Raw genomic sequence first — 16187 nt, 5'->3', positions numbered from 1 at the left:
TAACATGGCTCACCAACTGGTTCAAAAGGACACAAGCAGGAATTTCACACCTGCAAGAGAGCACGTGATAATCCTCACAAAATAACTATGAATATTCATGTGATTTGGGAAGTGACTGTCAAGTTAAATGCCAAATTTGAATCAGCTCAATTTTGCTCTTATCCTAAAATAATTTTTATGTTTCTTTACTATTAACATGGAGAGCTAAAATTGATTAGCTCTTTAAAAAAATTTACTGTAAGAATACAATTAAAAAATATTTAACCTACAATTATCTTTCACTTATGAATTTCATGTATCTCTGAAAAGCTATAGGTGTACAACATGTAAAATTAAATAAAGCAAAACAAAATATGTACATATATACGTATATACACATAGACATTGTTTTTGAAATATTACACAAAATATATGTAACATGTAAACAATATATATACATGTAAAAATAATTATGTGTTTTCCACACAAAAACACATTTTAAAAGGCCTAAAAATGCAAAGGGAAAGTAAAATGAAATGTATCTTCCTATAATGTTTTCTATTTTATAGAGAGAATATAATGTGTTATTTGTGTAATTAACAATTAATAAAAAAAAAAAGTTTATAAATCAAACCTTACTTTCCTATATGTCTATAATCTTGTATCTTTCCATTAAAAAAAGTCCAGCCCAATAACATGATTATACTCATACTTAAAAATATGGCAACTACTTTCTGAATTATCTGCTTTAAAAAATAATTATCCTATAAAAATACTAGTACTCTAACCTCCTAATAAATCTTACTGTTTTGTCACTCAATAAGCAAGTAAGGCATCTTCAGAAAGCTCAAAGGAATTTATTTTTCCATAGTACTTTTGGCACTACTCACTTTTTCGGGCAGATTTACACTGGTATTCCTAGCTACCTTCATTTTCTTCAGCCTTCATAAATTAAGACCCTACCCTAAGACATGGCAGATGTGTCCTAACATTCTTCATGGCTTTACTAGCAACATCTTCATTTTTTTAAAATGATTCTTTTTATTTTTTTAATCCTCTTCTGATGATATTTTTTCCATTGTTTTTCAGAGAGAGTGGGAGGGAGGGAGGAAGAGACAAAGAGAGAGAGAAACATCCATGTGAAAGAGACACATCGACTGGTTGCCTCCTGCATGCACCCTGACCAGGGCTGGGGATCAGCCTGCTACTGAGGTACGTGCCCTTGACCACAATGGATCCCGGGACCCTGCAGTCCATGGGCCAGCGCTCTAACCACTGAGCCAAACCAACGAGGGAGCAATATCTTCATTTTTGATTTCTGATTCCAAACATATAACATCCATTTGAAAGGAGTACGTGGTAAAAGATCTTAAAAACAGTTTTGTATTAATAATGTTTTACAGAGTCAAAATGTTTAAAAATGTTTCAGGCAGGAACAGAGACACAAAGTTGTAAATTCACTATGACTAATAAAAGGAAATCATGCCCTTCCTGAAAATGAAAATTGCATGGAAGAGGACAGCAAAGTTAGACAAACGGGAAGCAGAGGGCACAGGGAAGCAGGGGAGGAGAAAGCAGAAAGGGCGAGGCAGAAACATGTCCCACCACATGGTGAGAGAGATACATATTTTGAGGGTAGAAAAGGGTCAGGGGAACAATTTCACCATCCATCACACCTCCCCAAAACAAAGAGAGACCCATGAAAAAGGGATCAAAATGCACACTAGTATCTACCCACAACTTAAAAGTTCAAAAATTAAAAGTAGCTGGGTGAAATCACCATCTGTAAAAAGCCAGAGAAAGGGCTGTAAAGGACAGCAACTCCATTCTTTCTTTCCATATGAAAATAAGAGTTGTTCTTTTCCTGACCAGTCATCAAATTCACACAATATATATAAAAAAGAGAAAGAATGTGGCTTTCCAAAATAAAAACAGCAGATTAAATGTATACGGGATATCAATAAATGGGTAATTACCCACCCAATAACTTATTAACTTATTTATACACCTATAATAAGATATAGCACAATGTTAGTTTACATAAAAGTATAAAAGTGTATGCACATGCATATTTAAGGTAAACTACCATAAAGGAGGAATACAAACCTTCAATATCAAGACCACTGTTTTGCCTCTAGAGGGCGAACTTGGTCTTCTGAAAAACTCTAGACAAGAGAAGTTACTTTCAGACTTTACACACAACAAAAAGTTAAGATTTAAGATGCTGAGACAGCAGATTCCCAAATTTTCTTGGTTAACAGTGCCCTCAGTGTCTCAGTAATTTTTCCATGGTGCCCCCCAAACCAACAAAAATACCTAATCATTCTATTTAATAATTATAGTAGTTATGTCCAACAATTTAATAGGATTTATATCCTAACAGTAGCCATTTGATAAAGAAAAAGAGTTTATTTCATTCTTAAATAACCACAATTAATTACTAATTGGACATGTATACCTGTTGTGCACTGTACAATTTCACAAAACTTGAAATCAGACTAGACACCATACCATCACCCTCATTTTTCCTGTTCCACACTGATTTTTGCACAGTATTTTATTTTTACCAGAACCTCAGAAAAAGTAGATTCACAAAGATATGATGCCACAGAAAAAAATATAGTGCCATTTAATGCTGAAATTGCATAACACCTCAAGCTAACAGTCTAACATATCTGACAGATGTGGAGCATCATGGTTGCCCCGTTAGCTGAAGCACATGGGTCCCTGAGCACACACCTTGGGAATCAGTATAGTTTTAAGTCCAAGAAGTTATTTAAACTAGTCAATATTTTAATTAATTGTAAATAAAATTAACTATAACTAATGTTTCTAAAGATCTAAAAATTATTTTCTTACATTACTTTTGGGAAATCAGTCTTTCTTTTGAGCAATAAAACACTATTAAATGCTTAAAGGAAAATATTTTTTCCAATTTGAATGATGATTATTGCCTTAATGTGATTACTTTTATAATGCCAGTTGTGTTAAATCTGATAAACTACAACTGGGAAGCAGAGAAATTGGAAATTTATTATATATCTAATTCTGAGCAACAAGTTCTCCTAACTTAATAATGCTACAACTTGATCCAGTCTTGCTGCTTTCCAGTCTCACTGATCTACTACTACTGAAAGGCACAAGTTTAAGAGTCAGATTAAGATATGAAATTCTTAAAAACTCAAGAATATAAATATTAATACAGATATTAGAAGAATTAGCTCCTAAATTACTAAAAAAGATTATATACCCACCCATCTCACAAAGTCCTTGGTTTAGGCAGAACACCAGAAAAGTAACCAAGGAAAGAGTTCGACCTCAAAATCGACTCAGTTTTTGCTTTTTACTGTTTCATAAATTCACAACTACAACTACCTATATCCATAAAATCTGTGCGGCTGGCAAAATGCTACAATGTCCACTTAGAAGTTAAAGTATGTGGTGAGAATAGTTAGCTAACAATAGAAAGCTATCCAAACTAAAACTAAGAAACAAAATCAATGGTCTATTACTTTAAAGAATTTTCACAACCATAAAAAAAACTGAAAATATGCTCATGTTTTAAGAGAAAATATTAAGGCTGGTACAAATATCTATAACCCCAAAATTTTATATGTACAAAAATATATGAAAGTAGGATATGGTTAATTATCAAGAAAAGGTATTTGAAAAGCTAAGACAAACCACATGGCTATATTAGTACTTACCTGCTGAATAATTTTGGAAGTTTTCTGAAGATTCTCTCTGGGAGGAACTTTACCAAATAATTTCCAACCAGGAGCACTATGGACAACTGATTTGAGTTCCTTTGTCCTTTTTGGAAAAAGGTTTCTGAAACACAGAAAAGTTACATGAATTGTGTTTTTGATAACCAGGGAACTACTTAATAATAATTTCTAAAGTATGTTTATTCCCAAGACAAACACAAAATGATTTTACATAAAATTATTTCTACTGCTTACACTACTATTAGACTAACAAGACTCAATTAAGAAGACCTGGCTATATAGAAATATTAGAAAAACCATCAAAAGAGACATTAAGAGATAAATAAATTGGAAAGAAAATGACAGCTATAAATAAAATGTAAATATTTGCTTTGACTCATCTACAAAGTGACTCGAATTGACTATACATGCATGCACTTGACAATAAAAGCCAAGAAATTGAGAACAAAGTTCAAGAGAACCTGTATGAAATATGCAAAGAAGTAAAATCTTTTGGGGAAATGCTATTTAATATGATTTTCAGTAATAATTTATTATTGTTTGTAATGAAAGGGCATCTACTGATCCTCCATTGTCATAATACAGGTATATGTAAACTGTTTTTTTCTAGAACAGGTATATACCAGGAAGCTTACTGCAAAAGAGTAGATTACTAAGGAAGAGGGAAAAAGCAAAATAAATAAATAACCTCCACAATAAAAAACTGGTTCCAGTATGTATTATAGCACCATTACAATCACAGTAAGCTCAGAATGAAATGTATCATTAAATCATAAAAGAAAACTAAGTCAAATACTACTTTAAATTTACATATCCAAAAAACTTTGGTTACTGTAAGAAATTTCCATAAAAGAAATATGAGCCCACAGGTATCCAATTGCTAAGAAAGGCCATCAGATAATGTTCCACATTAATTTCTTATGCCACTAAGAAATTTTGGATTGGGTTTTCAGTTTATCTACTGCCTCAAAAACTACTTATAATGTAGCTAACTGGCATACATCTGCAATAAAAAGTAATTTTAAAATATTGTTACAAATGAATGGGATTGTATTAAAACAGCATTACAGGTCCCCGGACAGGAGAGTAGCTCAGCTGTTTAGAGCATCGTCCTGATGCGCAGAAGTTGCAGGTTTGAACCTGGTCAGTGCACATACAGGAAACAACCAACGAATGCATAAATAAGTCAAACAATAAGCCAATGTTTCTCTCTCTCTCTCCCTCTCTAAAAACAATCAATAGAGCCCAGCTGGGGTGACTCAGCAGTTGAGCATGCACCTATGATCCAGGAGATTGAGGTTCAATTCCTAGTCAGGGCACATGCCTGGGTTGTGGGCTTGAACCCCAGTAGGGGCCATGCAGGAGTCAGCCGATCAATGACTCTCTCATCATTGATGTTTCTCTCTCTCTCTTGCTCCCTCTCTCCCTTCCTCTCTCTGAAATCAATAAAGATATATTTTTAAAAATTAAAAATTAAAATCAATAAAAAAATTAAATTAAAAATAAAACATTACAGATCAAATGGGCTCCTACTGGTTAGTCTAGGAAGAAAATCACCACTTGATTAAATCTTAAGGGGGAAAACCCAATGAAAAGGTACATAAATAAGCCAATAATGTGTAATACTCTTTCTTCTCATATACCATCCCTCATCCCCCCTATATACTGTCAGGGGACTGGTGAAGTAGAGGTCCCAATGCAAATATATGTGGGGGACTAGGTTCCTCTGCACCTTTTCAAAATGCAGGCAGACAGGTGCATGCATGTGTGTGCACGCACGCGCGCGCGCGCACACACACACACACACACACACTCTTCCCTTTTTCCTATCCCCAAGATATTTAAATTTAAATCAACGCTAAAGGTCCAAATGTGTTCAAGCACCTACACACATAAGAAAACAATTCTTTCTCTGGATTCCAGAGGTAGAGCTTGACTGCATGAGTGAGATTTACACGGCAGTGCTGAGGGGAAGTGTCCCTCTTATTCTGGGTTCTTACAGTCTTGGGGGAGGGGCAGAAGGAAGGGACACTCCTAGTTTCTCTCTGCCCCCTTATTTATCTCCATCTGTGGAGTTGAAAATTGGTGCCAGACATTGCTGCCTAACAGCAGAGAGGATTCAGTTGTGCTTTCCTAATATGAGGCTAAATTAGTTTCCTCTGCACATCTCCCCTCCATCCCTGATCCTCAAAGGAAAGGCCTTGCTGTGCTAGTAACTAGCTGGATAAATTTAAATCAGGAGAAAGGGAGAAGAGGGGGAAAAAAGCCCTACCCTTCTCTCTCAGTGGCTTTTATAATAAAGGTTGATGAATGAATGACTCTTGCTTGTTAATACCTGTTAATATTTGCTTCGCATATCTTTGTTTCATTTTTTCAAGATTTCTTTTTACCACACAAAGAGTTACATATAATATAAAAGAATCAGAACACTTAAACTTTACCTTTAGGTTAGGATAAAGCTAACCTAAAGGGGCACATTTTTTAAAAAATGTTTTTATTGATTTTTAGAAAGAAAGGAAAGAAGAGGTGGAGAGAGAAACACTGATGTGAGAGAGGAACTTCAATCGGTTGATTGGTTGCCTTTCAAATGCACCCCAACTGGGAACTGAACATGCAACCTGGGCACGTGCCCTGACTGGAAACTGAACCAGCAACCCGTCGGTACATGGGGTGATGCTCAACAAACTAAGCAACACTGGCCAGGGCTAGAGGCATATTTTATTTACACCACGTAAGCTCTCCGCTCAGGATTTCTACCATAGCAGAATCTCCAGTGCTTGGGTCTTTAAGAACTGGCAAATCCACTTATAAACGGAGACAAAGCCATGTAAATTCCATACTTTCTCAGACTGCAATTTGACACTACAGAAAACTGGCTGCCTAACTCTGAATCTTCTTACTGCCAACAATGTTAGCTCTAGCCAAAAAAAAAAAAATTTCCCCCCAGTTTTTGCCTAATGTTTACATTACATCTATGACTATTTTAATTTTTTAGATTCATGAGATAAATTCTGATCATCACTTAATCACTTACATGGAACAATATATTAAAAAGGGATCAGAATACTTTTCCAAACAGGAAAAAAAAATCATACTTCAATCAAAAGAGTAAAATCAGTTTAAAAAGTTAGAAATCACAGCCCGATCTTCAAATTATCTCAGTGAAAGTTGGACTGCTGAAATCACATCAACTTCCTGGACCTTGTACTAAGTTTCCCCAAAGTATAATAGAAGGCCAAAAAGAGAACATTATCTAGTGATCATGGAATGCCACAGTTGACTACACAATTAATTCAAAGTATAAGTACTGTCTCTTTAAAATGCAGTACTCTGGCTACCCTTGAATATTCTGGATTAAAGATCTGGCATGAAGTTTACTTACATTCTTTCCAAACCTCAATCATTTTTCACTTAAAAAAGACTTTCAGCTGACTATGCACACACAAAAAAGTGTTTTCTTTTTTGCCAGATAACTTGAACTTTTTCTAATTTCAAGAATTTTCTTTTTCAGGCTGTTTCTAGCTCTTGTCTTCGTCATTACTACAAGTCCTAAAAATTAATACATATTTTTATTTAATACACACTGCTTAACTAACCTAAGTATTTTCATAGATCAGAAATATCAAAAAAGGGCAGAATTCAGTATCATTTTACTTTGTCAAAAAACGAATTTCAAAGTTGAAAGTAAAACCTATAATTTTTTTTGGAAAAGTATTTTAGAGTTGCCAGGGAGTTTAGAGAGCAACCAGGTCAATGGTTGTTCATCACGAATCAATAAACCTACATGAATGGGCTACAGGAGGTCCATAAGCCTTCTCAAACTATACACAGGATTTGAAGTAAACTGTATTTATGAACATTTTTCTTGGGAAGCTATCTGGAACTTCATCAAATTCCCCAAGGATTTAATGTACCACCCCCCACCTCCCAGTCCCCCAGAAAGGTTCATGAGCCACTGCCAAGGGCACACCACTAACTAGTGTTGGAGCCAGGGGTCCTGCAGCTCCTTTTCTTCCTGACCACATTCATCTGTTCATGTCCTCCACAGGACAATCACGACGCAAGAGTTTCACAACCACCTGTTTTCCTTCATCGTATGTATTTGCCAAAAGGTCTCCTGATATTCATTTAAACAGTTCAAAAATATGTTACTTTCTTCTTCCTTCTGTGTCATGTCAGCAAGTCACCGTATGGTATGTCTTATTTGTTACAGCAAGTAAGTCTCAGGCAGTATCCTACTGATCGAGGTCTTTTTATTCTTCTGTTGCACGGAGAAAACAAAACTGAGTATAATTAAGAAAAAAGAAAAAGGAATTATAAAAATACTCTTGCTTTTGTACTGGATACTATTTACACCGTCTATCAAATGTTTCGAGAACCTCCATCGCTTTAAGCCCAATGTAGCAGCTAAGACATCCAGAGGGAAGACAGAAACCACCAGAAGTGGAGGAAGAATATAGGAAAACATGTTTGGGACAAGAACATAAACAGTAACAAAGAACAACATGCAGAACATGAGCAAAAACAGCCCAGCCACCAGGATGGGAGTCATCTTCTAATGCTAAGAGAAAGCTTGGAATTAAAGGCAAAATAATGGCTGGTGACGAATTAAACCAACCACACGTGTGAACACTTCTCCATTTACGCCTCTTGTATATATAAAACAGAAACTATGTTAGTGCTCTTATTTACAGTAAGAGTAAAACAGCTTTACATATATTTAATCTTCAAATGGATAGAGGGTTTCCTTCTGGGACAATAAAAATGTTTGAAAACTGTGGCGATGGCTGCACAACTCCGAATACACTAAAAACCAATGAACTGTATGCTTTAAATAAGTAAGTTGTATGGTATGTGAATTATATCTCAATAAAGCTGTTATTTTTTAAGTGAAAAAAATCAATAGTGACAATATGTGAAAAGAAAACCGTGACCGAGTAGGGTTTATCCAAGGAATACAAGGCTCATTCAATACTCAAAAATCAATGTGATTCACTGTACTAACAGTATAAAGAAGTATAAAGACAAACCAAAGAACAGGAGAAAACATTTCCAAATCACATAACTGGTAATGGTGTAGTATCCAGAATATATACAGAACTCATATAACTCAACAACAAAAATACAAATGGCCCAATTAAAAATCAACAAAGAATAAATGATGAAAAAAATTAAATTAAATTAAAAAAATTTTTAAATGGGCAAAGGAGTTGAGTAAACATTTCTCCAAAGAAGATATACAAATGGCCAACAAGCACATGAAAACATGTTCAACATAATTATTCATTAGGGAAAGTCAAATCAAAGCCACAATGAAATATTACTCCGTACCCACTAGGATGGGTATAATTTTAAAAAGGGGGAGGAGATGATAAGTGTTGGAAAGGATGTGGAGAAACTGGAAGCCTAAAAAATTTGTGGTGGGAAGATAAAATGGTACACTTACTATGGAAAACAGTTGGCAGTTCCTCAATAAGTTAAACACAAAATATCATATGAGGCAATAATTTTACTCTCAGGCATCATACCTAAAGAACTAAAAAGAGGTGTTCAAACAAAAAGTTGTTCATGAATGTTCAGAGCAGTACTATTCATAACAGCCAAGAAAGGGAAACAACCCAAATGAACATCAACAGATAAGTGGATAAACAAAATGTGGTATAATGTAGTATATCCATAAAATGAAATATTATTCAGCCATAAAAAACAATGAGGTACAGATACATACCACAATATGAATGAACCTTGAAAACATTATGTTAAGTGAAAGAAGAGAGACACAAAAGGCCATATATTCCATGATTTCATTTATATGAAATATCCAGAATAGGCAAATCCATAGAGATAGGACACAACACAAATTAGTGGTAGCTAGGGGACTCGAGAGATTGGGTAAAGGAGGAACTGCCAATGGATATGGAGTTTCCTATTGGAGTGATGAAACACTCTGGAACTAGAGAGTAGTGACTGCACAACACTGTGAGTGCATTAAATGTCACTAATGAGCCCGGCCGGCATGGCTCAGAGGTTGAGCATTCACCTATGATCCAGGAGATCCTGGTTACATTCCCGGTCAGGGCACATGCCCGGGTTACGGGCTAGATCCCCAGCAGAGGGCATGCAGGAGGCAGCCGACCAATGACTCTCTCTCATCACTGATGTTTCTATCTCTCTCTCTCCTTCTCTCTTCCTCTCTCTGAAATCAATAAAATATATACTTTTTAAATGTCACTATGGTAAATCTTATGTATTTTATATATGTATTTTGCCATAATAAAAAAATTGAAACAGGTTTCTGAAACTGAAATTCCAATTATCAGTTTTTAAAATATGGTCATCAATTGAATTAACAGATTAAACGCATGTCTTTCAGTAGGAATAGGTATGCCAAACCAAAAGCCATAGCTAAGCCACACATTTTTATAAAATAAGAACTATTTCAAGGAAATTGAATATTTTCTGGCTCTGTTTGGTAGTAAATATATTAAGTAGAAAACTAAATTCCATCGGTTAAGACTTTTTAAACAAAATACAAAAATGACTGTTCATATCAAAAGCTGTTTATTCAACATGAGCTGTTTTTAACTTTTAATATAGGTTAATATAAAAATTATTAAAAATCTCGGGAATTGTAAATAAATTTCATTTAGTATGGACTCATAAGAATGAATTAAATGACAAGATATGTTTGCTATTAATAAAGACTAAAGTATAAAAATAGAGTGCAAGAAAAAGCTTAGTTCTACTACAATTGATAGTAATTTGTTTTGTTAATTAGAAAAGCTAAAGAATTTACTCCACAAGTGGAAAAGTATAAAGTATAAAGGATACTCAAAACTAGCAACAACATTAAGGCAATATTTATAATACAAAGTTCAACACTTCTTTTACATTATAACACTGTCAGTTACAGATGCTGTATTAAGGATTTTACCACAGTCTATGTAAGTTAGCCCTTTAAATATGGACTGTTTTGCAAACGCACCAGTAATAGAGTTTTAGGCTTCATACAAATTAAATTGGTACAGCTAGATCCACCCAAAGACAATCAAATCTAAGGGTGGCAGACCCCAAGTCTCTGACTTTATCCCTTGAAAAGAATACCAGAGGTGAAATTATTTATGCCTGTTTGTACAAACCTCAACCACTTACATATTATGTCTATTTGCCTGAGGATGACTCTATATATTATAGCTAGAATATGACTTATTACCATTAAGATACAACTGAACTTGCTTAGTTGGCTTCCTAATGTACTTCAGCTATGACTCCCCTCCAACGTTCAATTCTTCAGTTCTACCTTACATTGGTGCAACTGATTTCTCTCCTACAGAAATATTTCCCAAAAACAGATACTAAACATACTTTGAGAAATGATACCATTAAAGTAACAAGTAGAGAGCCTCCCAAAGTGATGACTTCAAAGGTTCCAATCATTCAGCTACATAAATTCTGGTTCCTTTAAAAAGTTTTTAATCCAGCCCAGCTGGGCATGGCTCAGCAGTTGAGCATCAACCTAGGATCCAGAACATCGCACCTCGTGGTTTGATTCCTGGGGAGGGCACATGCCTGGGTTGCGGGCTTGATCCCCAGTTGGGGGCTTGCAGGAGGAAGCCGATCAGTGACTCTCTCATCATTGATGTTTCTATCTTTCTCTCCCTCTCCCTTCCTCTCTCTGAAATCAATACAGATGTATTTTTTAAAAAAAGTTTTTAATCCAATAAATTTCTGTGTTCCTGTTACATACTAGGCCCTAAGTCTCTATGCAGAGACAAAAAAAGAAACATTCCCTATCTCCAGGGAGTCTGCATCTTAGAACACGTGCATATACGTGTGAGACATTACGGACATCTCAATACTTGTCTTTACCTCATTCAATTCTTAAAAATGGCTGATGGGTATAACGCCACCGGTCCACTTTTATGACGCAATGTACAGAACTTGTGCATTGGATATAAAGACTTGATTTTACAATTTTACATTCTCAGGGTTTTACCTGAAGTTGTTTCCATTCTGATCCATGCCAGAGAAACAACTTGTCCAACAGCCACTCTGGCTCTTTTTTCCCTCATCAAATTCCTTACAAACATTGCAGGCATAATTTTGGATGTGACTCTCCTTTTTCATATCATCCCACTTTCCGCAAAACAAAAATCAGATTCAAAGTTTACATTCATTAAAGCTTCACAAAAAGGCTACTGGTATATAAACATGTCACTCAATTTGTTAGTTATCCCTCCCAGCGGGGATTAAATTTAATGTTATTTAAATCAATTATCTAGATATTACATTCTAATAAAGAGACTGACAAGCACCCACAAAATACCGCAAGTGTATCCAAGCCCATCTCTAAAGTCCCAATCATGTACTACACTGCTACGAGAGTGACTGTTCTAAAACACAATTCCAAGCATGTTGCCCATGCTTTAAAAACCCATCAAGGGTCCTATGCACTGCCACACCTCATGGAATCAATTCAAATTGCTTAGTTCTGTCACACAAACTCCATAATTTAGCCCTAACCTTTTGGCCTCAGTTTTTGACACTATACCTCACCTGCCTAAGGACAGTCATATTAATGCACATCTGCAGTCCTGAAAATGCTGTGCTGTTTCATGTATAAATTCTGCATACGCCGACGTGTGTCTGTGCTGTCCTCAGCCTCATTCCAATCCAAACACTCATCATTAGAAGACGGAGTGTTCATGCTTAAACTCCGTGCAGAGTTCCCTAACTTCCCACCCCAAAGTTAACCACTCCTTCAGTGCTACTGCTTCATCCTTGGCTTCTTTCACAGCACCAACCAGGTAATATTGTAAGTACTGATTTATATGACTTCCTCATCTTAACTTTATTCACATCCTGTTTATCTAATTTCCTTAATGCCTTATTTACATAATAAGGCTCACCAGTATTGTGAATGAATAAATAAGAAAACTGCAAACTCACTCGTAAGAACTGTATATGGTTAGCTAGGAGGCTCCAACAACAACAAAGAGGTTCAGCAGCAATTTTTAAATTTCTGAAGGGAAATTATGTAAAAGACCTGACTTGTTCTTTGTGGCTCTAAAGGGCTAATTAGGACCAGGAACATTACAGAGATACACTGCGCTTCCGCATACAGAGCCTTCTAACAATTAGTAACACTGCTCAAAAGGCTGCCCTTTGGAAATTGAGATACTTTCAAGTGAAAGAATTCAAGCTGAGGCCAAACACCTAAAAATGAGCTAAGAATGAAGAGGCAGAAACTTAGCTCTAGGGTAGTGGTGGTTACATTTTTGGTGACATTTTGCCCTGTCTAACCTAGCAGTACTTCTTGGACTGATGACAGAACCTGTGATACAACCTATGATAGAGCCTACATTCCAGTAGCAAAGCTGAAATCCTCCTGACCAAGGTAACTGTCTTTTTTTCCTACAGGTTAGTTATGATGTTTCCATCAAATGGACAACTAAATTTTTAAAAGTTGTGTTTTGGTGGTTTCATACAAGAGCAAAACAAGTTTATCTCATTAAAACATATACCTAGTTATTTTACTCAAAGAAGTTATAGTGGTTAAATTTTTCCTTCAGGAAGTAGGATTCTCAGCTGTTGTATTAGCATGCCCAGTACTGAGAGTGGATCCCTGTCCTGTCCCTGGCCGCATCAATGTGCTTCTGGAATCCATCACCAAGACGGACACCCTCCTCCGGTCGTATATTCACGTGTCGCGCCGGTTATGCTACATAACAATTACCCATCAAAACTTTCACTTCTTTAGTGTTCAGTTAACAAGCTTTGGTGATCAACACCCAGTTCTGAATCACAACAAACTCTTTGTTTCCCAAACAACACCCACTGATTATTTAAAATAAACAAAAACTTAAATTTTACCACTCCTCAAAACCACAGAAACGACTCACTCAATTGAAACCTTTTGCTAATTTAAAACTTCAATAACTTACTTCACAACCTAAGTTTTTATGAAATCATCTTCCTAGTAATGAACAATCAACCTCCTCGTGGGTGAGAGACTCTGACTCCATTTGCTAGGTTACCACGGTGCTTGTAGGAGGAATTTTCCTTTTAGCACCGGAACACAAGTAAGAAAACATGTAAAACTGTGTATTGCATTTATTTACCCTTTGATACATGTACTTTTTAATAATACCTGAATCTACCATACGACCTAAACTTCTAACGCCTAAATTGAACCTTATCTATACAACCTGTCATTAAAATTTTTTTCACTTACACAGTTTAGCCTATTAAGAGGCCAAGAGGGGATGTGCATGTAAAGGAAGTTAAGAGGGAGAGGCATAGCAGATATCTTTAAGGAAAGAAGTTGCCAGAAACATCCACAAAGGCACTGAGGTAAGCAGAAAAATAAATATGGAGATAATCTGCGGTGATTCTGATGCCCACAGGCCAAAGTACAGAGCTAAACTCCAGCTAACAATTACCCTCTCCAGTAATTCTCTGTACAAATCTCTTCAAACTCATCCTCTAACCGTTTCTCATGTCTCTAACCACACCTCCACTCTCCTGTGTTCTTTACCTTCTTTCTTACCACCTTAACTGGAATAGTATGGAAACAAATATTTGTCTTTAGTTTTATTTTATTTTTCCTATCCTGCTTTTGAAAAGCAGATAACAGCACTTTATGTTTTGTTTTGAACGTTCTTATTGATTTTAGAGAAAGAGGAAGGGGGAGAGAGAGAGAAACATCAATTGACTGCCTCCTGCAACCTAGCCATGTGCCCTGACCAGGGATTGAGCAGGTGGCCTTTCCGTGCAGGGGACTATGCTCAGCACCAGCCAGGGCACTTTGTTTTTAACAAAAAAAATTAAACTGCTGTAGTCTTTGAATAACTTTTTCCTGGGACAACAGAAAAGTATTTCCCCTGCATGACTAGAAGATGACTATCAAGCATCTAGATGAAAAACAGATTTGGAAATTTTAGGTTGTACATTATAGTATTTGAGAAAATATGAGAAAATAGGACATAATTTGATTTCAAAACTATCATGTTCAGTTCCAAACTTAAAATGTTTTAATCTCTGTGGGATTAGAGACAGGCAGATAGAAACATATTTTAACCAAGAACAGTATCCCAAAATAAAATTCAAATTAAAAAGAAATCAACAGCAAAATTCAAAGGTAAATTAAGAGCATTAACAAGTTCACTGTCAAACTAGCTCTAAGTAGGTGCATAACTCCTAGCTTGGTTTCCCCTAAGGTAAACTCTTAATTGCAGGAAAGAGCCTGCTGAAAACCCAGACAGTCACGAGTTTCCCCTCTCTTTCTTCTTTTGGCCACATAAATAAGTGCAAGAAAGGCTGAAGCAGCAAATTCTAAAGGGGATAAGCCATGTGTAGCGTGCAGGAGTTTTTCTTATAGGCATGGAAAAGAATTATAACAAGCAGTAGTAGAAAGAAGGAAAATCAACAACCTTTTTGATAAGACTCCACATTAAAGAGACCTGAGTAAAGTTTTGTGAGCTAAAGAACAGGCAAGCATGGTTATCTATACAGATAAAATGAAAGTAAAAGACCCTTCCCACCAATAAAAAGGAAGCTGAGATTTAATTAGGCAGAGATAAATTCTCAACTAGTGAAAGTTAGGAAAATACTTCTACATTTGTATTTATATCTGTTCTCTGTTGTATCTTTATTTATAGTCAATTACATTGTACATAACTATGACCAAATTTTAAATAAATAAAGCAATCTGAGCTATAAATATATGGGGTAACTTCCTTTAGTAATTACCTGAGGAGACCTGTCTATCAACAATTATTTCAGTAATCATAGTCTGGGAACCACCTGTATCAGAATCACTTGCAAGTACTACTTAATAAATATTTGTATTCCTGCTGGGCCCCACCTAATATCTACTCAATCAAAGGGGGTTGGGGGGCTTAAGAAATCTGCATTCCTAACACTCCACCCATCCGCTTTAAAACACTCAAGTTTAAGAATTACTGTAGTAGGGTCCAAGCAACTCTTAACTAGAACTACCTGGGAACAACTTTTAGTGTAGCTAACAGAGTTCCTAGGAAGAAATACGCAGACTCAAAAGGCACTGACTTTCCCTTTCTGAATACATTTTGAGATAGGTAACAGATGTATCACCTCAAAAGCTCCAAATGTTTCCATTCTTCCCCAAAGCTTTCCTACCACAGCATACTAAGTATGAAATGTGAGAGTAAGCTAAGTTAAACATTTCATGAACTTAAAAATTGGCTTTGCCTATGAGAGGTTCTTAAAACAATAAAAGATACAAATATTTTAATCTTTCTCAACATTCCCACCTTTCAGTTCCTTCTTAAGACTTGTTTTAGTCAAAGCTTCAAGGCTTCTGGAAATATTCTATCACTATGCTAGAGTCCATTTTAACACCCATCCGATCCCAAGTACAAATTCATGTTTAAAAATCTACTACACAAATTGTGTAATGTTTCTTCAGGTAGTACATATGAAATTCATTCGTCTCTTGCT

At 35.7% G+C, this 16187-nt stretch overlaps 1 protein-coding gene across 2 annotated transcripts in view; it reads right to left on the bottom strand.

The window, feature by feature from the left end:
- Positions 1-16187, bottom strand: part of TBC1D12 (TBC1 domain family member 12) — a 66359-nt gene that overhangs the window by 44560 nt on the left and 5612 nt on the right. Inside the window, exon 2 of one of the 2 annotated variants that reach the window (XM_081158624.1) lies at positions 3687-3810. The exons of the other annotated variant lie outside the window; for it this stretch is intronic. Coding sequence (XP_081014750.1) covers positions 3687-3810 — 124 coding nt within the window. The remainder of the gene's footprint in view (positions 1-3686; positions 3811-16187) is intronic. 2 annotated transcript variants of the gene reach the window in all.

This window comes from Miniopterus schreibersii (assembly GCF_964146895.1).
Source record: "Miniopterus schreibersii genome assembly, chromosome: 14".
Lineage (NCBI taxonomy): Eukaryota > Metazoa > Chordata > Mammalia > Chiroptera > Miniopteridae > Miniopterus > Miniopterus schreibersii.
Note: the sequence above shows the minus strand (reverse complement) of the source record. Positions and strands in the feature narration are given on the sequence as shown.